Source organism: Vulpes vulpes, chromosome X (assembly GCF_048418805.1).
Source record: "Vulpes vulpes isolate BD-2025 chromosome X, VulVul3, whole genome shotgun sequence".
In the NCBI taxonomy this organism is placed as follows: Eukaryota; Metazoa; Chordata; class Mammalia; order Carnivora; family Canidae; genus Vulpes; species Vulpes vulpes.
Genome location: NC_132796.1, coordinates 80185008 through 80208383, shown reverse-complemented (window position 1 = coordinate 80208383; position 23376 = coordinate 80185008). Strand labels below are relative to the sequence as shown.

The following is a 23376-nucleotide window of genomic DNA, read 5'->3' as shown; positions in this document are numbered from 1 at the left end:
TATTGTATGATTCTGTTTATGTGAAAATATGGTGAATGAGCACATCCACAGAGATAGACAGTGTGTTCGTGGTGGCCAGGGGCTTGAGGGAGGGACTGAATGAGAAGTGACTGCTTTTAATGGGTACAGGATTTCCACTCGAGGTGATGAAAATGTTATGGAACTGGATGTTGTACAACACTGCAAATGTACTTGATGCCACTCAATTGTATACTTTAAAATGGTTAAAATGGTAAATTTTATATGCGTATTTTACCACAATAAAAGGCATATATGCATATATATATATTTAAACCTATTGTCTATAATAGTATAGTGCTAATTTGTTGAAGAAGAAAACTTTGAAAATTCAAAAAATATTTCAAAAGGCAAGCCATTTGTAATTACACCGTTCTGAGATAACTACTGTTAATGTTTTGGGAATATTCTTTAAAGTATTTTTCTGTGTCTTTGTATCAATGAATATATATATTTGTTCATGTAACTGAGATCATATTGAATATACAGTCATTATTAAAAAGGATTGTGGGAAAGTCTTTGCTTATGGTTTATCTTTCTAAGTTAATGATTCATGTTGCAAATTTCCTTTACAAGGGGGTCCATCTATATTATGAAACGATACATTTCACTTTGAGAAATTTCAGATTGTCAAAATAGGTACAACTTTTCTTCCAATAATGAAATATCCTATTCACCATAAGTATCTAAATTTAACTTGAAATGCACAGTGCTGCTGTATAAATTGATGCCACAGGGAGGAAACAGAAGACGATAACAGAATTTTAATAGAGAATTTTTAAGTCCGAGATCAGTAATGAGTATGTTTTATATAAGCAGAAGCCTCTCTCATAGGGCTTTTCTGGTAGAAGTACAGTTTGAGAGTTGACCCCCACTGGTGAAACGTGTTACTGCAATAGAATTCCTAATAAAAGGGGCAAAAATGCCCAGATCAAAGCAGAAGAGGACAAAGTCTAGAGGTGAGTAACTTTGGTAACAGGAGAGACATCCCCGTGGTCATGAAGGTGAGGGATATGACCAGTGGTCATAGCCACCTAATTTTCAAATGATCGGTGAATAAGTGAACTGTCACAGGGCTGGCTACTGTCTCTTCTCTTCAAGGTTTTTAACTGAACCTGTTTGGGACCTCTCTTTTGGTAACATGTCTCTAATTTTATAATGGAAGTTAGTAGGAAGGTAGGATCAGACTTTGTTTTAGAGGCTAGAATGCTTCTCTTTGAAAATGTGAGGAATGTTTGACAAATGGTTTCACAATAGTTTCATTCAATTCAGTGTTGAATTGGCAGAATGATCAGTAATGCCTCCATGTTATAGTCCCTCGACATAATAATGATAGCATGTAAAATGAGTGTCTATGGGTAGCCTATCAAGGACTCTGGGTGGTGTCTAAAAACAGCAAAACCATCCACAGAGACCATAAAGACAAATTAGAACACTGGCCCCACCCACCCTTCTAAGAATTGCTTATCACCCCATCATGATCCACTTCTCATCTTGGTAGGTATGAGAAGGATGAAGAGTTGAATGATTTTGAGGGAAAAATTCGTTAACTGATAAATTGAAATATCTACCTGCAGGGCTAAAATGGATGTTCCATGAGGGATATTGCTCCCCCAGGATGACCTCTGAAGTGACCTGTCTTGCATTTGAACACAAAAACTTATTACTGTTGCTCTGTGTTCTTCAATTGACAGCATTCTCTTAATTTCATATGACAGAGTGATGGCGGACATGGTCTTCAGAAGGAAAGAAAAGCTCATGCAGCATGTTGGAGTCCTCTAAAATAATATATAGGCCAGAACTTGTGTAGTTACCCTATTTAGGAGCCATGTTTGTTTTTCAATATCTGAAAGGATATAAAACTAAAGACATTACAACAGCTGGAGTGTGACTTGAGGGGTGCTTCTAGGTGTGGTACCTCACAGCTGCTCATTTTCAAGATGATATAAATGAGCAAGCTTTTTGCTTGTCAAAAAACTTGTGTAGGACTGGAACTGTCTACATCCCCTGGAGGGGACCTGTGGGGTAGGGTCACGGGCATAGTCCAACCAGTGATCCTGCAGGAGCTTGTATCGCAGCAGTTTGCTGACAGAAGACAAAGTATTTTCTAAGTTGTAGTCAGGCATCTTTTACTTCTGTGCCTTAGAGACAAGATCATTTTGAAGGTATGAAGAAGAAATATTTTCTGTATTCTCCAGTAGACCATTAGGTCATATTTCAATAGGTCAGGTACATTTTCATGAGCCGTAAAGCCCTCTTAGTGATATCTAGCTCCCTGGGTCACTGATACCTCAACTGTGCATACAGCTGTCACTTGGGTAATGCATCGTGGCTATTCCTTTTTAGCACCCAACACTTACATGAAATCAACCCATGCTGGGTGGGGCTGGCCAATATAATTATGGGATGATGTTAGAAACCCACCCCTTGGACAATAGAGTTACACCCCCAAGCCCCTAGTCTCACTCTGTCCCTAAAGTACCAAAGCATCTGTCATTGTGCCTGACCTTGTTAGACTCCTGGTACTCAGAGTGCTGCACTTAGCTTTAAAAAGCACACCTTTTGAGTGAGCACGGCTCCATTTCTGACGTGTTCGGTTACAGTTAATAATAGTGCATTTTTGTAATAACCTTCATGAGCATAAACAGATGAAATGAGTACATTGGCCATGGTCATTATCTCTCATCGATTTTAGAAGGTCACGATCTCCCTCTCTCACCCCTTAAAGGTTTACATTTTTCTAGCTCCTCTCAATGCACCACTGAAAACAGAGTTTCCATTCAGACACAGATGTTTAGCATGACTCACAAGCGAAGTGACTTCTCGTCATATATGTTCTGTCCAGCCCCCCTTCATTATTTTTCCTCTAATATACACCATGCTTTGCTTCCCCTCTTACTTAAGAGTCCCACCTTTAGGGCACCTGGGTGGCTCAGTTGGTAAAGGTCTGCCTTTGGCTCAGGTCATGAGCCCGGGGTCCTGGAATCGAGCCCTCTTTTGGGCTCTCCTGGGAACTCTGCTTCTCCATCTCCCTCTGCCACTCCTTACCATTCATGCGCTCTCTCTCTTCTCTGTCTCTCATTCGCTCTCACTTTCACCCCTCTCTCAAATAAATGAATACAATCTTTAAAAAAAAAGAGGGATCCCTGGGTGGCGCAGCGGTTTGGCGCCTGTCTTTGGCCCAGGGCGCGATCCTGGAGACCCGGGATCGAGTCCCACGTCGGGCTCCCGGTGCATGGAGCCTGCTTCTCCCACTGCCTGTGTCTCTGCCTCTCTCTCTCTCTCTGTGTGTGACTATCATAAATAAATAAAAATTTAAAAAAAAATAAAAAAAAAGATACCCACCTTTGAAAAAATTCATATATATGTATATGGAGGGCACTTTGTATATCTAAGAAAATGCTTTTCATGGTATTTTCTCAAGGACCTTGAGATTTTCGTATAAGATATCACTATCATTAACAATAATTTAGTCTTTGTCCTGATGCTGTACTTAGAAACATTTTTTTCAAGTGCTGTGGAACCTTGAGGAAAGGAATACTTCAAGCTTCCTGACCATCTAGTAAGAATTTGCTGTGAATCAACACTTCAGTGTATTAGAAGCCTAGTGAGGAAGCAAGCTGAACAAAGTGAAGTAACTTCTAGAAGGTGATTTAACACAAGGAAGTTTCCATTAGCCATCGATACTGTTGGTGAAATGGGCTTTGCACAGTCTGTCCTCAGGCCTCCTCCAGTTGCTTCCTGCTTTGCTCCCAATGTGTTGTGTGGTGGGAGGAGGGAGGCATTTCCCTGCTTCTTCCCCCAAATCGCCAGACCCTTCCAGCCCTTTCACTAGGAGTTGTATTATAGTGCGCTCTTTCCTGGATCCCTCGTTCCTTCTCAGGATGCTGGAAAAGTTGTACAAGACTTGTGGTTTTTCTGGAGGCTCAGTGTGATGCTGTGACTCCTCCTTTTTAAAACTCCTCCTGTTTCATTTTACTTCCAGAGAACGAATTACTACTAGCCATCAAGATGGTATTAAGAGGTCCCTAACTTTTAAAATGGCAAGGTGGCAACAAGGGTGAGAAACAGTCCAGTTTTTGAAATTGGACATTCTAGATTCCTTTTCCAACAAAGAATTTTTCTTCTCTTCTGGAAGAAAAACTATTCTAAACATCAGATGCCTTGTTTTATTCCTGCATTATCCCCTGTTTTAAGGCAATGTTACAGGTATAAATCTAAATTAAGTAATTAGAGAGGGACTGTTGACTTGACAAAGATATTTTGCTTCACAGGACTCGATGGCTTTTTTACTGCCTTCCTGGTGACTTCAAGATTAATCCACTTACATAAATTCAACACATATGTATAACCTTTTAGGAACAAATCTCTTATAGGTGGAGAAAAAACCATATTGAGCCAGATATTCCATGTACAGTTTAACCTGTATAAGATACTTCTGTATCTTATCAGACAAACAACATTATTTCACCTTGAGTACATTTGCCAAGAGGTGTTTCTCTTCCCCAGCCATTGAAAAGCAAGTGGATTCATGTGTCCAGGTTTCAAGAAAATTTCTTGAGTTTCTTTGTCTGTGAATTCACTCTCTTCCTCATCCCCTTAAAAAAATGGTAGGAATGCATGTTTCTAACTTCTGATGAAAAGCAGGCTTTTTAGTTAAAGGTCACCTGTGTTGCCTGAACTTTCTTTGGAAAGCTTCAGGATGTTCAACTTTTAAGGAATGCTCATTATAATTAATCATTACAGAGAATCAAGGTTTTTTTTCCTCCCCCCTTAATTGCACACTGAGCTGTCACTTGTTCTCCACAAAACCTGAACTAAGAACAATTTCTTTCCTTGCATATGATATATAAACACGTTTGGCTTCATAGCTTTTCAAAGCACCTTGTCATTAGCCATGCTTTATTTAAAATCTTAACTAATTCTTTAAAAGTTCATGGGGGTGATTTTTAGCTAGTTTAGGTATTGTAGAGCTGTATGTCTCCTTAGTTAAAATAAAAGTTATCAGATTGTTGTTCGGTGGCCTTTGTGAAATAAATTGGCAAGCTTGTGTTCCTGATAGACAAGATGTCTGAGTCTCCTACATGAATTAAAATTGGCACTAATTGGTCCTTTGGTAAGCTGTGCAAAAGCCAAGAATTGGTCCATGGAGATGGAACTAATTTTGAAAGCTAAAGGTGACTCATTTGCAGGGATTTCAGAGAAGAGTAGTACATATGCATTTTGGTCAAGGAGGCCTTTGCGGTTGTTTTCACAAAATAACAATAGAAAAAAATCACTTCCACTGATGTAGACGACGAAGCCTAGTTTTCAGAGTAGACTAGAGTAAAAGGTTACTTGTGCCCAATTGATGGCTTCCCTCTCAGTTACCTTTTTGGTTTATTTTGCTAATATTCCTTCTGTTTCTAGAAGCATCTCTCTCAAAGGAGATATGAAAGTGAAGACAGGGCAGCCCTGGTGGCACAGTGGTTTAGCGCCGTCTGCAGCCCAGGGCGTGATCCTGGAGACCCTGGATTGAGTCCCACGTCAGGCTCTCTGTATGATGCCTGCTTCTCCCTCTGCCTGTGTCTTTGCCTCTCTGTCTCTCTATGAATAAAAAAATAAAATCTTAAAAAAAAAGAAAAGAAAGTGAAGACAGCTGCAGATAGATAATGGATTAAAAAGAGCCTAACAGGACAGTCCTGGTTGGTTCAGGTTATTTCTTTTAAGATTTTATTTATTTATACATGAAAGACATGGGGGGAGAGAGAGAGAGAGAGAGAGAGAGAGAGAGAGAGAGAGAGAGAGAGGCAGAGACACAGGCAGAGGGAGAAACAGGCTCCATGCAGGAAGGCCAATGTGGGACTCGATTCTGGGTCTCCAGGATCAGGCCCTGGGCTGAAGGCGGCGCTAAACCACTGAGCCACCTGGGCTGCCTGGTTCAGGTTATTTTTTAAGGCACTGAGGCAAGAGTAGTTTCTAGGTGGTCCTAGGATAGCAGGCCATCTTTATTTTCTCCTTTATACTTTTCTAAAGAGATTTTCTTTGCAGTAATATGCACATACTATTTTTCTAAACAGGAAAAAATTATGTACGTTATGATGGTTGAGGTTGACAGAAATAAAAATTACTGAGTGCAAAAAATGATTTGTAAGAATGCTATTTTTTAAATGTATTATTTAGCCAGATTCTGAAGTGTTAAGTGCTAACAATTGTTAAGTGTTCATTGTTAATCAGATGGGCACCTTCTAAACTTCAGACTTCCTTCTAAAATTGGTGGGTGGGTTGAGGTAATGCAAATTCACAACTCTGAGAATTCGATGGGCAGATCTGGATATGTAGTCTACTTTTTTTTTTTTTTTTTTTTTTGGTAGGATCGGGTTTGGGGGAAGTGATTCATTAGGATCTGTACAAATTGTCATCAGCCTTTTGATTAAAATTTTAATTTTTCTTGCCCTAGTGAGAATTATTCAAGAGGATAAACTTGGAGTAGGCCCAAGTTTGGAATCTTTTCCTCTTATGGTGAATTTGTTTTCACTGGGAGAAGGAAGAGTCATCTTCAGAAGGCTGAGTGGGGAGTGGGCAGAAGGCTTTGTGGGGCTATGAGGGACAGAGTGGAATGTCTTGCATTGTGGCTTTTGGGCTTTTCAGAGAAATACCACATATGGCTTTTTCCTCCCAAGAATATAAGAAACTCCAGACTCTGGGTCAGACCCATGGGCTGTCCAATGCGGTGTTTGTTTCTGTCCGTGGTACCATGGGCTGTTTTGTGAAAGAGCATGTGTGTCTTCTATGATGCCAGCCTCTAAAGGTTAGAGGGTGTGCCAAATATCCTGAGCTCCTCTCATTAGGAACAGAGTCCTTTTATTCAGTTCAATGGAACTGGCATATTGAGCCAGGCAGGTCAATCGTATGTGAATGACCAGTGACTGGCTTTGTTAATTGCAAAGCATATTTTGCCAAATGATATCGCAACAAAGAGACATGTCAAACCACTTTCGATTCCTTGACTCTTGACACTCTCTCTCTGAGAGAGAATATATATATATATCATATTTATATATGATATTGTATATCACATATATATCATATTTATATATGATATTGTATATCATATATATATATTTATATTTATTCAAGGTGTACCCACTAAATATCAGTGGAGTGAGCTAGGGTCATACTGTTTACAAGGAACCCAACATTTGGTTACTGGGAAAGCCTGGGGCTGACTGTGGCATTTGCTAAGACAGGATGAACCAGAGGAGGTAATTGGTTTTATTGGCCAGGATGTGATCAGGGGCATATTTCGTTTTAAGGGTCAGGACTGTGGAGGTAATTGTGGATCTAAATGGTCCAAGGCTTGCGTGGAGCCCTCTTGACCTTGCCAGAGCACGTTTTATGCTCGTTGCCACTTTTAGCCAGATGACTCCTTTTCAAGTTTGAGCCTATCCAGGTGGTTGGCTTGTTGATCAGGCTTGCAAGTAACAGGGGGGCCTTTGGTCATGCTGCTAGTGGATTATAGGACTAACACTTGCCTTACAGACAAAGGGATGTCAGTCTTTGTGCAGTTGTAAGGAGCAAAGTAGGGACCTGTATTATAATGAGGGTGGGAGGGGTGCGTTTTTAATGTGCCTGTGTTGAGAGTCACTGCATTAGAGGATAATAGTTGTAAATGAAGTCACATTTCTAACAAGGGACCAGATAATGAGGAAAAATGAAATCTACAGACAGTCTAGAAGCTTCATTTTCACCATTATTTATAATCTCCTACCAAACCTTTTACCATGTAGCAAAATTGATTAATTTGCGTGTATCTCTCTGTGATAGAGAAATGGAAAGCGGAAAGAGGATGGGGCCAGGTGGGGGCAGGGATGCATAATCCCCAAACTGAATAATCAACTCCAGAATAATCAAGATCTATTTTAGGGTCCAAACATTAATCTTGATGTTGAATCATTCTGGGCAATGTTAAAAACAAAAGATGGTATAATAGCATTAATAAAAAGCACTCGCTCTGTCATGGTTCAGAACAAATATGGCTTTCTTTTTTAGCATGAAATAGGAATCCGTTGAACTGGTCTTAATGTTCCCTGTGCACACACAGATACAGCTCTGTTTAATTCCATATCCTCTTATCTATAAGTCCTACATTTAATTTACTACCATTCGAGTTGATTTATAGCTTTGCTTAGCAAAAGTACAGTCTTGATTAAAAGGATATTATCACAGCTGTTGGACCCTGAAAGCATTTTTTTTCTCAGATCTGCTAATAATTTTGGCAATGACCAGCAGAGTCCCATAAGGCTAGATTTGCAAATCTCCAGTTTTTGCCTACCTGGCCATCCTTTAGGCAGTGGTAGTTAGGAGAATGTTAGAGGTAGTAGGAGATAACATCGTTTTCCCACATGCTACCTCCTTATCCAGCCCAAGAAATGGAAAGTTACTGTGACACTGTGGTAGAGTTTTAGTGGAAGTTGGCTTCAGAGGGTACCACTTCCCTGGTTAGTTGATCTTTTATCTAGCTGGTAATTGTGACTGGAGCCTTTGTCTCTTGGGTTGCTGCTCGGTGGCAGGATTCTCCAATCTAAGAGAGGATTTGATTATTCTACATGAGGGTTACATTTTGGAGTCGCAGCTGTGACAGATTTCTCCCTGAAACAATATGGAGTTAGTTTGGGTGCTTGCGTCAGTGGAGATGACTTAATTTGCAAAGCCAGTGATTTCCACAGGTTGTCCAGATTCGGTCATTCTCCACAGCAGGCCAATTTCCACTCTCCTATTCTGATTGCACAGTATGACTATCTGGTGGCTTTGGTGGTTCTGGGGGTAACAAAAATGCTGTTGCTCAACAGGTGACCAAAAGCTATTATGCTTTGATTCTGGTCAGAACATGATTGCCATTCTCCTGATTCCACTGGCTGAAGAAATGAGTCACTCTGGTTTGGGCTTTTTATCACTGGGGAGTATATTTTTTAATCTGAGAAAGGCGTTATTTCTCCCAAAAGGTTCACTTTAAAATAACCATACTTACATGCCAATTTATAGGTACTTTCAATTGTTCAGAATCATAGGAACAGAGAAAAACACTAAAAATTGTAAACGTAGTACTAATTCCAAATGGGAGAATTTTGATAATTTCTTGTCATATTAAATTCTGTGGTGGGGGCCTTCTCAAAATACAAAAGTCAATCAGTTTTATCCATGAGTAAATTTTATTTTGGTCAGCATGTCCTTCCTAGTTTGATCTTAACCTTCTTCTTTATACTTACATATGTATACATATAAAATGTGTGTGTGATACACACACATATAGAAGCTTTACTGAGGTATTATTCACATACCATACAGCTGGTCATAACCACTTTTAATTGCTAAATTACTAGGCTTTAAAATCTCTGAAATTTTTGTTAAAGAACACAATGCACTCCTATGAAGAAAGGATTAATGTGTCTAAATTACCTCCAATTTGCCTAAATCACTTTTATTTCAATACACAGCCACAGTTTGTCAGAGCTAGACCAATTATTAGAGGTTTTCTAGTTAACCTAGAATAAAAATCACCTGGGGAGTTGTTCTTTTTTTCCAAACCATACTTGCTGAAGCATGAAACCTCCAGAAATTCTGATAAATTTCACAGCCTCCCAGGCACCCCCCATACCAGTTAAATGCCCCTGATTTTGTCTAACACTCTCATCTCACAAACAGAGAAACATTCTTCGCCTCACGATTTTGATGAGATGTCTTAATAACTACCAAATTTCTTTCCAATTTTCACATGACAGATTTTTGGTCAATTGAGTCAGAGATGCAAAATTCACTTCAGTGAATGATGGAAGCACAGATTATTTATGCTGGGTATTTTAAAAAACAAATTATGAAGGAGCTGCTATGGTTGAAGGAAAAGAACTTCAAAGTCACAGATCAAAAAGTTGATATACAGAAACTGTTGCAAATTTGTCATTGTCTCATACCATGTCAGGCACTGGGGAGATTAGTAGATGTCCTTTATCCTGGAAATGCCTGATAGCTAAGCACTCATATTTCTTCTCAGCTGTCCACAGTCATTGCCCACAGGATCTGTAGGGGAGGCCTTATTGTGTTAGTTTTTAAACAGCTGCCCTGATTGCATCTTCAGCAGAAGGCGATTCATAAGAGCACTGATAGCATATAGAAGAAACAGCCACAGAGATAGGCTTTCATAAAAAAACAAACTTCTTAGGGCGCCTGGGCAGCTCAGTATTTGAGCGTCTGCCTTTGGCTCAGGGTGTGATCCCAGGGTTGTAGGATTGAGCCCCACATCAGGCTCCCCGCAGGGAGCCTGCTTTTCCCTCTACCTATGTCTCTGACTCTCTCCGTGTGTCTTTCATGAATAAATAAGTAAAATCTTAAAAAAAAAAAAAAAAAAAACCTTCTCAGAAGATCTGACAGGCTCTTGTGGATGGATGTGTGAAGAAGAATCTGGGGAAAGAACAAAATGGATTCTCCAAAGGTCTTTTTCTTCCCTGAAAAACTGGAAGATTTCAGGTGCAGGGCAGAAGCAGCAGAAGAAGTTTTCATGGACCCTTTAGTCTCTTTTAGACCACCACATGCATACAGATGGGAAGAGCCAAGGTTTATGACTTCACTCACCTGCTCTGAAAATAAGCCTCTTTCCTGGATAAAAGTGTTTCCCTGGTCTTGTGCCTCCCTCAGGTCCCTCACACTGCACTTGGGGACCATTGATCTAAAGCGACTGTAGATTTGGGAGAACAGAATGGAGTTGTTAGGCTTTTGAAATTTCACTTATGTTATCAGCGTTTACAAAGAAGACCTTTATGTGATCCTCAGTTCTGTACACGATTCAAGGCGAGGTATGAGAGGAAAAAGATTCCTTCTGACTAGGTGCTAATCAGAGAAAAAGGATGTAACTTTCTTAAAACACTACCAAGAAATTGCCCACGTTTACTTAGAGAACTCTCTTGCTTGAGGCATCACCAAAAGTTTGCTTCACATAAAGTTAGAGGGATCTCTGGGTTAATATACAAGAAACTGCGTTAAAAAAAATAAAAAGAAAAAAGTAACTGCAAAAAATACCCTGCCCTAAAGTGATTCGAGATCTTTACCACTTGTAAATTTATCAGGAGTGTATGAGGGCAGTGGTGTAGACAGTGAGGGCTTCCCACAGGCCCACTGTAAGCCATAAGATATATTTTAGAGGGGCGCCTGGGTGGCTCAGTGGTTGGGCGTCTGCCTTTGGCACAGGTCGTGATCCCAGGATCCAGGGATCGAGTCCCACATCAGGCTCCCCGCAGGGAACCTATTTCTCCCTCTGCCTGTATCTCTGCCTCTCTCTGTGTGTCTCTCATGAATAGATGAATAAAATCTTTAAAAAAAATATTACAGGGAACACGGGATGATGTCAGATCTGGTTATGTTGGCTTTTTTCAGCCTTATCTGGGGTTGCTCATCTATGTACAATTTGAGGTTTTGAAGAGACAAGACAGCTTGGGAAGGGAGTCGGCAGCCCCAGAAGTTTCAGAACTTCATCTGAAGTGGCAGTTGTACCTGAAAACACAAGACGTGTCTGCTGTCTCCTTGAAGTCAGTTCCCTTGCTCTAGTTACCTAGTGTCAGGAGCCACAGTTTGGGAGTGGGGTGGGAGTTCCTGTCCTTGACTGCCTCATTCTGCACACAGCAGAATGGTTGTTCCTGTGCCAGATAGAATAGCCTAGCCTAGCACACACTGCAGACATGTCGGTCAATGTTTTTGGTCTCTGTGGCCATCATAATGGCCCTCAAACCCAAAGTCAGCACTTTGGAAGGAGAGAAATGATATATATGTGCCCTTCCAAAAACAAGGGGAAAGGAAGAACTGCATTTTCTTGAAAATTAAATTATAAAGTTTTCTGTTTCTGTGGAGAAGACGATACTAATAAAACTGCCGATTTCTTTCAGGTGGGTGTACATGGCATTAGAATAGAATTCATCAATGAAAAAGGATCAAAACGCACCGCCACCTACCTACCGGAGGTTGCAAAGGAGCAAGGTCATGGTTGTACTTTATATTTTGTATGATCTGGTGGAGAATTTGAATAGTACAAATTGAAATGCAATATGTGACCTTGCAGTTATGTCTGATAATTGACCAGTGTCAAATGAGAAGAAATGATTCTTCCATCACTGCCACTGCAATGTCTGTATGAAATCGGTGAATAACTCACACAGAAGTTGAATCTCTGTGCCCAAGGTTGATAGTGGAAACCCACGAATGGGTTATTTCCCCAAAGCAAAGACTTGTAGAAGTTGGGTTTTCTTTTTAGGCAGTGAATATGAATTTGAAGTGCCATTTGCCCATATCCCATTGTGCTGTAGCCTTTTGCCACAAACAAGCCTTCTGTCTAACAGTCAGCCGCCCAGGACATTGTCAATATCAAATGTGTCCTTGTTAGGTGGCTGCCTGGTGCTCCTTCAGCCACTGTGAGGGTTGTAGGTTTCCCATTAAGATTAGAAGCACGGAGACCACATGAAGTCTTAGTGTTTTATCTGCTTGGTCTGCACTTCCTCATCAAACATTTTTCTGTTTTTGCACATAGAACACAAATCTTCATGAACTCCCACTGTAACACAAAAGAATTCTACATTCCATAGCACTTTGTCCTTTCTAGTGACTACAAAATTCTAGTTTTTTAACATTAGTTGAAATAAATATTTCTTCTGTATCTTATAGGGGTTTTTTTGTTTGTTGTTTTGATCATCAGAAAGGATCTCTAATTGGATTTCCCTCATGTTTGGTTCATATGAATGTGAGCTATTTTACTGTACAATTTAACAGCATTAGATAACCCACAGACAAGGGAGTTTGTCTTTATTTTTTTTTTTTTTTTGGGAGTTTGTCTTTAAGACAGCTATTGGAAGATTTATTTGGGTTGCTTTTGAAAATGTCTCAATCCTGTAGTTCCTTTGGCTTTGTAAAGGATGGGGTGGGGGGCTCAGATATTAAGTATACCATCCCACATCAAAACCAATAAAAATGCCTTCGCATACTTCATACAAATACACGTGACTGACTCCTGAAGATACCATTGGGGACAGTAAATTACCATGAGTTAGCATGGGAATCCTAACTACTACAGAGTTGGCACAATGACATCTAGGCTTTTCCCTCCCTTTTAAAGATGTCACTGTTAGAGAAGAGGGCAGTGTCCGTGGTTTGCTCCCGAGTCTCTACTGAGCAGTCACTGCCAGACTCTTAGACTTCCTGTGTTTGAATGCAGTTGAGATAAAAAAAAAAAAAAGCCAATGTTGTCAGCCATCATGGGTAGCTAGAACTTGAGGTATGCAGTGGTGAACCTGCTTCCAAATGAGAGGAAAGCTTAGCTCTTTTGTGTGACTGTTTTTAGGACCAAAGGAGTTGATGGCATTTGGTGACAGTGATAGCTGACCTCTACAAAGTCATTTTGTATTTGACTAAAAGTGCTTGTGACATGTGCTTGACTGGTATTTTATCTGGTCTACTTTCCACAGGATGGGACCATATTCAGACCATAGACTCCTTACTGAGGAAAGGAGGATATAAAGCTCCGATTACTAATGAATTCAGGAAAACCATAAAACTGACCAGGTACAGAAGGTGTTTTCTAGCACAAGGCTAACCAGTACCTTTCGATGCATATGTCTATAACCCTTTGGTTTCTTTGGTCTTTCTTACTTGCTTCTCTTTTCTGAAACAGAATGGAAATGAATTTCAGGGCTATACTGGGGGTGGATATGATGGAACTCTGCTTGGCAGTAAAGCCTGTGTGATGTACGAGCCCATCCTTCCAACCTTTAGCTCTGTGTGATTACTCTGGCTTTACACGAGCAAGTCTTCTGAGCCTGTGCACCATATTATTGAAGAAAGTTACTGGAATTAGCCATTGGCCAGCTTTTGACATTGCTTAGCAGAACCCCTGGATTCTGATAAGCACTCCTCAAATTTGAATTTATCTTTTTAGGATGTTGGCAGTGATAGAAGTCTACCATGAAAGCTTACTGAAAAATCACAATTGAGCTAGACTAACAAATGCCAAATACATTTCCAAATGGGATGATAGGGATACTTATTTTTTAAAAACATCCAACATTTTAGGAAAATGGATTACCGTTTCCATTTGTTTCAATTCCATAGAGCTACAATGAATGCTTATAGTCTAAAAATGGACTTTTCCCAGCTCTGAGGAGTTACAAATTTGAAAATGCCTCCCTCTCTGCTTTCCCTGAGTTCAAGTCTAGGAGAATAGAAGGGCATGTACAAAAATAATTATTCATATAAGGCAGAATGTGATGGATGATGTGAGGTCATAAAGTAGGAAAAGAGGACTTCCAGGAGGGGTGGGGTTAGATAACATAAAATTTCAGAGTGGAAGTAGATTTGAGACTAGGCTGGAAGAATGGGTAGAATATTTATTTGAGGGTGAGGGAGGCAAGGATTCATTTAGTGAGTCAAGGCATGTGGGTGGTGAAGTACAGAGCTAAGTTCTGAGGAATGTTCAGTCGTCTGATTTGGCTGGTCTTTCAGTGCGCATAGAGATAGTGGTTATTAGAGTGAAACATGGCCCAGAGGGTAGGTTGGGTCATATCATGGAGGGCCTTGAGTTTCCAGCTAAGAAATATAGACCTGACTCGAGAGGCAGTAAGTAGCCATTGAAGGGCTTGAAACAGGTGTATTTGGGAAGGTTTAAGATGGGAATGGGAAACAGGAAAAGGAGGTAGAAGACATTGCTCTTACCTAAGAATCTGAGGCAGCCATCCAAAGAAGGTGAAATGGTAGCCTTAATAAGAGCTGTGGCAGTGGGATGGAAAGAAAGGCACAAACAGATGAGAAGACACTGGAAGAAACGAAAGGCCCTAGTCATCATTCAGAAGTAGGGGAGAGGAACAAGTCAAGGCTTTACTCTGGATAAAAAAACACCAAGGCACCACAGCACCTTTTAACTAAGGGAGGGACCGAAGGAGGAGAGTCACATTTATGCATTGGTTCTGGATTTGAAGTGCTTCCTGGGGTATCTGTATAGGAATGTCCCATGTGTCACCAAAAACATACATAGATAGAACTCATGGCCAGAGATGGTGATTGGGGATCATCCGTGATGAGGTCATAGTTGAAGGTATAAGGCAGGGCTCCCTGAGGGAGCACAGAGAGTATAGGGTCAAAAGAACCGAAGGGAGAAACCTAGTAAAATCCTTCCAGGAAGGAGCAGTAGGAATAGTCAGAGATATAAGGAGCAGCCTGAGAGCCGGCAGGGGGTGGGGGTGGGGGTGAGAGGGAAGAACTAGGGACATGTGGGATTGTAGAACCCATGGCACAGGAGAGCTTCAGACAGGGAATGGTGTGTGGTCTCATAATGGAGAGGTCAAACCCTTCTGAAAGAGCAGTTTCCATGGAAGAGGAGCCAAGGAACACCAGGCTGAGGATAGCCTGAGATGAAGGGCTGCTAAAAGAGGGAAAGTCTTAGAAGGAGTAGTCAAGTGAATGAGAGGCGTACACAATGGCAATAGGTTGGGCTTTCCTCTGTTCCTTCCTGTTAGCAAACTGGGGCCTGGCGGGGTGGGCACGAAAATTTCTAGAACAATTGAAACCAGGAGTAGTAAAGCAGAAAGAACACTGGACTCAGACTTTGGATTCCCGGGTTTGGAGCTCAGCTTTGCCACTTGGCTGCATGGCATTGGGGCAGTCACGACTTCTCTCTGGACCTCTGTTTCTCCTGGTCTGTAGAGTTACCTCTGAGGTCCCTTCCAGCTCTGACGTTGGTGTGTCATCTATTTCTTGATGTTAACTTTGTCTCTTCCCTGACTTTTTCAGGTACCGTAGTGAAAAGATGACCCTGAGCTATGCTGAATACCTTGCTCATCGCCAGCATCATCATTTCCAAAATGGCATTGGGCATCCCCTTCCGCCATACAACCATTATTCCTGACACTGAGCCGCAAAGCCAGTCATTGGGCCTCTCTGCAGACCTCTTCCCAGGAGACCCTACCCCTTCTTGGTCTAGCTATCTCTTTTACTGTACCATTTTATGATGATAGTTTCCGTTGCCATGATGAAGCTTGGACATCATCAGTATCATCATGGTAACGGGTAGGAAAATGGCATTTGTTTAAGAAGATTCTGTTTTATTATTTTTAGATCATTGATTTTTTTTGCAGCATATATAACTTCTGGGGTTTTCTTTCCTCACCATATTATGTAGAATTTTGCTTTGCTCTCTCAATCAGGGTTCTGCATTTCTGTCCTTACCTTCCCTCCTACTTTCCTTCCTTTTGATCTCTTCCCTCCTTCTTTCGACTGTGGATGGAAGAAATTGTGCAGTTTTTCAGGATTCTATTTAGGTTGTTCTCTAGTTTTTCCTCAGTAAGATAAAGAAGTTTTGATAGCTGAGCTTGGAAGCAAATTCATATCAAATTCAGGTATTTGTGTGCTACTCTTGAATTTGTCTAAAATGCATTTTGCTATGAGAGCAAAGTATGTGGGTCTTCACTCCTTAGGTGTTTTTCCCATGGTTAAAATATATGAACTTTAGTTCTAGCATAGAACATTTGGAGGCCCATGCTAGGGCTTGTCACAGAGAAATCATTCATGCCTATTGTGCTGGTTATCATAGAAGAGATGGCTTCATCATTTTATAGAACCAACTTACAGACTACAACACTGTTTTAATAAAGTACAAGCTACCTTTCAGATATGCTACAGAAATCATTTTGAAGAGCAGCAAAGATCAGGAAGAGAGCGGATACAGAATTTAGTGCCTTTGAGAAGAATATAATTAAATGGAATTAAGAGAGTTTAGGGGGAAAAGGCAATTTAGAGATCTATTCTTATAAAATTTTATTGTGTCTATATGTGAAACAGCAGATTAGACAAATTCCTTACTCTTAAGTATTTTTTTAAGGTGAAAAAAATTTATTTTGAGCAGAGAACCAAAAAGAGGCATTTGTCTATTATATATTAATTTAAATCTGTTAGCTTTAGGTTTCAACAAGTCATGATTGGCCAGAGACAATTTTAGCTACTATTTAAAGAAATAGTAAAGAATAATCTAGTGAAACAAAAGTTCATATATGCCATGATTTCAGATACGTCTGTCACGGGGACAAGACTGGAGTCTTTCTGCACTACATACTTTTGATAGAAACACATTTACTATGTTGATAAGATGTTATGTTACACCTATGAAAATGGAGCTGGCATTTAGAAATGATAGAGTTATTAGAGCCCAGCCCATTTGCAGGGTTGGTCTTCCCATGGTGCATACAAAGAGAACTTGCTAACATCAGGAGGAGTAGGAGTTTCATGTGTCTGTCCCTAGGAAAAATGATAGATGATTCTGGAGAAAGATTACCTTCATTTTACTATAGTAAATATGTGTGTGTATGTGTGTGTGTGTATTTGTGTGTAATTTTTTTCAAATAGGAAACCAGTATATCAAGTGATGACTAGAAGTATGGTGCAGAATATACATAGCCTAAAACTCTGAGATGTCACTGAATCTCAAAAATGGCAGAGCTTATACATAAAATCGGCCGTGACAAGTGACAGACTGCTAGTTCCGAATTCAAAAACCCTTTCCCAGTTTGTGAGCTGATTTGCCTGAATTCCTTCTGCCCACCACTGTGGCAAAGGAAACTGCTTTAGTTTTTTATGAGAGTCCTTGGAGATCTGTTGGTAGTCCCTCATCCACAGTGCTCATTGTGGAAATAACCATGGTCAGTTGTGATGCCTTAACTAAGAAGCCAATTGTTAGCCTGAAATGCAATCGAGGTAGCCAGTTCCATTGAACCTAGAGATTAGTCAGAGCAAGCTAGCTGTTGGGCCATTGAAAGGGATTTTGAGTCCTCTCGTTTCTCCTTGGGAGCATTTTGGAGCAGATTCATCTTTCAGCATAAAACCAAATGGCTACCTGATGGAGACTTTTTCTTGCCCTTATAGGGAAACTAAGCATAAGCTGAATGATATTGTCTGCTGCAAAAAAAAAAAAAAAAAGTAAATAAAACAAGCAAACCAAGGAGAGACAAAATAGATCAATATTGACCCATCTTATCCATCATCTCATCAGTTTAGCAGGCTCCTCATCCTGGGTGAGCTTGTGGTTAGAAGTTGTTTGTTGTTGTTATTGTTATTGTTGTTTTTAAGAAAAGATCTATATGACATACATATGTGTGTGTGTATACATATGCTTACATGTACATACATACATATGTGTGTTTATGTATTTAACGGTGCTAATCAATCTTGAGCAGGTCACGTGACTGGTCATGCGGACTCTAAAATCATATCAGATTTTTAAAAAATTCTTGATATATGCAGATGTTATACAGATTTTTTTTCTTACCAGTGTAATAATGTTATACTGAAGAAATAACCATCCTGCAGGCTTCAGAGGACAAGGTCAGCAATATTTCCCACCATGGCTTGGGGGGAAAGGATAGTTTTGTCTCCTTTTGTTTTCAAATTAATGCACAGTGCATTTTTTTGTCTCTAGCTGTTGACTAAAAAGACTTTGTTGCATAAAGAGTGTCGTACAAACTGTAATGGTGTGCTTCAAACGAATGAATGCTAGGCCCTTTCACCTTCATAGGATATTACAAAGCTGTTAAATACGTGGTTTGAATTAACTTTGAACATGTCGAAATATGTAGCATGTGTTTTTAACTCGGACGAAGATTCGGATTGCACATGTTGTGTTTTCGCCATTTGTGGCTTATTTGTTCAGAAACACAAATGTGAATTGCACTCTTATCACCGGAATATCATGTAAGTTCACTGATCTTTAAACGGCTCAGAAGTAATACTTGAACTTCTTTGAGTAGCACAAAGTTTACATTGCCCCCTTTTAAATGTTAATTAGTTCCGCTTCTGGTTGTTTTCCTTTTTTGTTTCTCAAATGCAACTGGGTATTTTTTCCCCCTCTTGGAAAACAGCACGCATTTTACTTTGGTATGTAGCAAAAGGCTTCCGTTTCTGGAAGGTTCTCTTGTTCTTGAACAAGATCAGCCAGGTACCAGATTCTAAAAAGAACAATTGCCCTCCCCCATCCCCACACCCCACCCATGCCCCCGACCCCTATTAAGTGGCCTTCGGACTGCACCAGAATGTGTGCTACTACCTGCCCCAGCCTCCCCTACCATGAGAGGTCTGTGTACTTGATGGAGGAAGTGCAAGGTGTGCTCTTGTTCTCCTGCCCTCTTAAAGCACTTGTGAGATTATCAGTCCAGTACACACAGGCCCAGTGCCCAGCACACCGGAAGCTTGCATACTGGCCTCTTTTTGTGTCTTCAAATGTGCAGGAAATTCGAAACTGTCATCTGGAATAGGTTCCATCTCTTAACATGTGTTAGATCAAACCAAAGAAGCCCCCAGCCATGCCCAAATGCTGCTCCAAAAGCCTGCCTTCCAGTCCTTACAAAAACCTTGCAGGATTAAATGTGTTAACTTTTTTATTTTTGTACAGTTTCTAAGTGATTTTTGCTAGTGATGTGAAATTGAATTAAGTTTATTTGAGGGGGTGTCAGCGCCTCCTCCATTGAAATAAACTGGTGACTTTCCTTTTATTTTTTAAAAGCAGAAACCCATTGTGTGCCTCTCGATTTAAGGGTTTCCAATTACATTATTCTGAAGACCAGCATTGATCCTTTATATACAAAGATCTGTTTTCCTTGTTTTTTATTACTGTTTCAGAAGAAGAGAAACCTTTTATTTTGCTCTGGACCTAGTAACTGCGCTGGTACATAGACGCACTGAGAAAACCAACTTTTGTAACCACCTCTGACTGTTTTTGTATATCAGAGTCGCTTACTTTTGAAATACTTGGATCTAGTTTCTAAGTTATTTTAGCGTTTTGTATGTTCCCCAAAATTACTTTGGATCAGTCACCAGCATACTGAGTTCTTGGTGATACAGTGGTGAGACTCGTAATGAGCAAAAGCTACCTGGAGTAGCTCTTCTTTTCCTTCTTTCTTAGAAACCTGTTTTTGGATTATGGTGAGAGATCACAGATTACCTGAAATCCCCTCCAAGTATAACTAGATCCTCCTTCCTTCCACATTTAATTGCTTAATAGTTTGAAGAAACTATTGGAAATGGGCATTTTATATGATATGTATAGCTTGAAATTATGAAAACTGAGTGAACGGGAAAAATGAGATTTATGTGGGTCTGTAAGGTGTGGCTGTGGAAAGATATTGTAGTAGTTTTGACACTATTGTTACTATCTTTAAAATCATTTACCCAATAAAATGTTAAAACTGAGTTACCGTTTGGTGTCTCTTTCGTCAACCTGCCTGCCTCATCATAAGGATCTCAGTCTTGTGTGTGCTTCTTGATAAAATGCCGACCGTTGAAAGACTTGCAGCTGATGCCGATTCCTTTCCAAACTGGCACTCGGGAAAGCTATGATTTGCCTGTGTCCTCCTGCCTAACTCTGGATCCTGGCTTGGTGACCAAGTCCAGGCTTTACTGGACAGTCTGCCCTGGCCATGGACCTGAGGCAAGCATCAGATCCGAAGTCTGATGGTAGTGGGGCTGTGCTTAATTCCACCAGCTCCAAATTTCTTCCGGATCAGTGTGTCATCAGTGGGAGCTGGTTGAGCAGTAGCGGTGCTATCTGGTGACAGCCATCTGGGAAGGTGGGAAGCCTTCCTTCTCTTCTGCCCTCAAGGCTTTGCCACGTTCTCAGTGCAGGAGGGACTTAATCCAAAAATGCCCAAGATGCGGCTGCTCAGAGAGTATACACACTCACACACACACCCACACTAGCATTGAGAAGGCAAGCTCTTGGTGGCCTACCTCTACCAGCTGTTGCCTTAGCTCTTTCCCTGTGGAGAGGCCACCGAGGACATTGCTCAAATACCTTGGGCTCTAAGTCATTTGCTGTCTCAGTTCTCAATCCTCTGCTGTCCCATGCATATTTTGGGATTAATTGCTGGTGAATACACGCCGGCCGATTTTCTGTTACATTGCCCCAAAGCCCCGCTGCCCGTGTGAATTCGGGCACACGTGCTGATGTCAATCACGGTGGCTAAAAATGGCCATCTCAGATCCCGGAGGACGACTGCAGTGTGGAATGGTGCTCCATTAAGTCGGCCATCTGCTTGAGGTTTACTCGGTTCCATCATTCATGTTTAATGGTACATAAGATTTTTTTTTTAATGATTTGGACAATATCAATCGGCTTAGGTAGAATGAAGTAATTGCACAAGCCTACAGCATTAATTTTTATCGCATTAGTGGTTAACTCAATGGTCTGGACAGATTTCAACTTCAATAATCATACTCCTCCTACCTAAATTCTTTGCGGAGCTTCAGCATTTCCTCCCTGGATTTCAGGCCCCACTAGAGCACTCTGGAAATAGCTCCACTGCTTCCAAGAACTGGCGCACGGATGTGTGGGAGGTGGCAGGTCCTGTTGATGGAAAACCCTCTCATGCCCAAGGGTGTCTTATCACTGTGAGCTGGGGGGGCGGGGCAGTCGGCCATGGAGAAATCACAGCTCGGGGGGCAGAGCTGCCAGTTGGGAGAGCTGGTGAATGGCTGCCTAGAGAATAGCTTCTCTCACTTCCTGCAGCTCTGACCACAGGAGCCAAGTGTGGATTTAGGCTCAGCCCTCATTTTCGCCTAGGCTTTCACCTGCAGGAGGAATAGCTGAATGGGAGGATGCAACTGATGCAGGCCCTGGGGATGTTGCTTGAACTCCTACGTTAAAAGGCTTCCCTTGACCCTGTAGCTCACGGGACGGGCTCCTGTTCCCCCAGGCCCGTGGAAAGAGATCGTTCAAGAATGGAAGGAGGGATGCCTGGGTGGCTCAGTGGTTGAGTGTCTGCCTTTGGATCAAGTCGTGAACCCAGGGTCCTGGGATCAAGTCCCACGTCGGGGTCCCCGCAGGTAGCCTGCTTCTCTCTCTGCCTATGTCTCTGCCTCTCTTTGTGTGTCTCTCATGAATAAATAAAATCTTAAAAAGAATGGGAGGAAATTGCCTTAGATGCTAAGCACTGTTCTGAAGCCAGTCGACCTCGTCCCAAGAATGTGGCGACAACTGGATTTAAAAATGCCCCTTAGAATATAAATAATAGTGAAAGGGAATAGAAGGGAAGGGAGAAGAAATGGGTAGGAAATATCAGAAAGGGAGACAGAACATGAGAGACTCCTAACTCTGGGAAACGAACTAGGGGTGGTGGAAGGGGAGGTGGGCGGGGGGTGGCGGTGAATGGGTGATGGGCACTGAGGGGGGCACTTGACGGGATGAGCACTGGGTGTTATTCTGTATGTTGGCAAATTGAACACCAATAAAAAATAAATTTATTGTTTAAAAAAATGTCCCTTAACAGATGACGATCAGATTATACCATCTCAAATTGTTTCAGTGAAGAGGCCCAGAGGCCTGGTAGAGGCCATGTGCTTTATATAACTGACCCATGCTTGCCGACTCCCATCATGACAGATGATCACATTAGTTGGACAGAGGTTAGATGTACGGTGCGCTAAGTACAGAGCGCACAGCTGGGTGGTGGCCGTGTAACATGCCTCTCTGCTCACCAACTGCCCTGGCGTCCTTGAACTCACGCTCCCTTTCTAAAAAGACACAACTGAGTCACAAGGGGTTGGTCATTTGTTCAACCTCTGGTCTCCCTCCATGGTGGAAGACTCTGCTTTTTTATTAAAAGCTTAGCTGACATCTCATATGAAAGAGATGAGATGAAGAGCAGTATTGTGTTAGTCTACATTACAATTGTCCACCGGTTACTTTTAAAGTTCATGAGAATGACAAGGCTGTTCAGATGACTATAAAAATTTATAATCGGGGCAACAGATGATAGAAGCAGAGCCTCAGCACCCCATTTATTTCTTCACCCCATTTTGGCTGTCCCACAGCAAGAAGGTACTGATTTGCACATAGAAGAGGGGAAGGATCTTACTCCTATAGTCTTAGGATAGTGGGTAAGCATAGGCCTAAACCGTGAAATCCTGGTGTGGTCACGGCCTTCTGATCCATGATTGACAAGGCCTACAAGAAGTTCAGGCAGAAAAAACGTCGCTCTTGAGGTTTGCACAGAAACGAGGTCACTCCACTTCTCCCACTAACCCACTGGTGGCCTTCGATGGCCATTCTGGATGTATGACATTAGGTATGTTAGGGGTTTTTTTCAGGTTGTATTACAGTTTTTAAATACCATACGTTTTATGCACACATATTTGGAAGCAAGTGTTCATGGAAATTTGGATCAGTTCCAGCAACACCAGGTCCCACAGGACAATCTGAAAACCACTGCTGGAGCCCCAACACACCCAGTTATTTTGAGAGCCTTTGGCAAGCTGTCATCTCATCTCCTTTTCCACTCTGGCCTTTTCCTCCCAAATGTCAGGCTCATT

General features: G+C 41.3%; 1 protein-coding gene across 1 annotated transcript in view; it reads left to right on the top strand.

Annotated features, from left to right (window-relative positions):
• Nucleotides 1-20259, top strand: part of AMMECR1 (AMMECR nuclear protein 1) — a 116603-nt gene extending 96344 nt beyond the window's left edge. The window contains exons 4-6 of the mRNA XM_026014871.2: nucleotides 11931-12021; nucleotides 13500-13596; nucleotides 15817-20259. Coding sequence (XP_025870656.1) covers nucleotides 11931-12021; nucleotides 13500-13596; nucleotides 15817-15931 — 303 coding nt within the window. The 3' untranslated portion in view covers nucleotides 15932-20259. The remainder of the gene's footprint in view (nucleotides 1-11930; nucleotides 12022-13499; nucleotides 13597-15816) is intronic.
• The last annotated feature ends 3117 nt before the right edge of the window (nucleotides 20260-23376 follow it).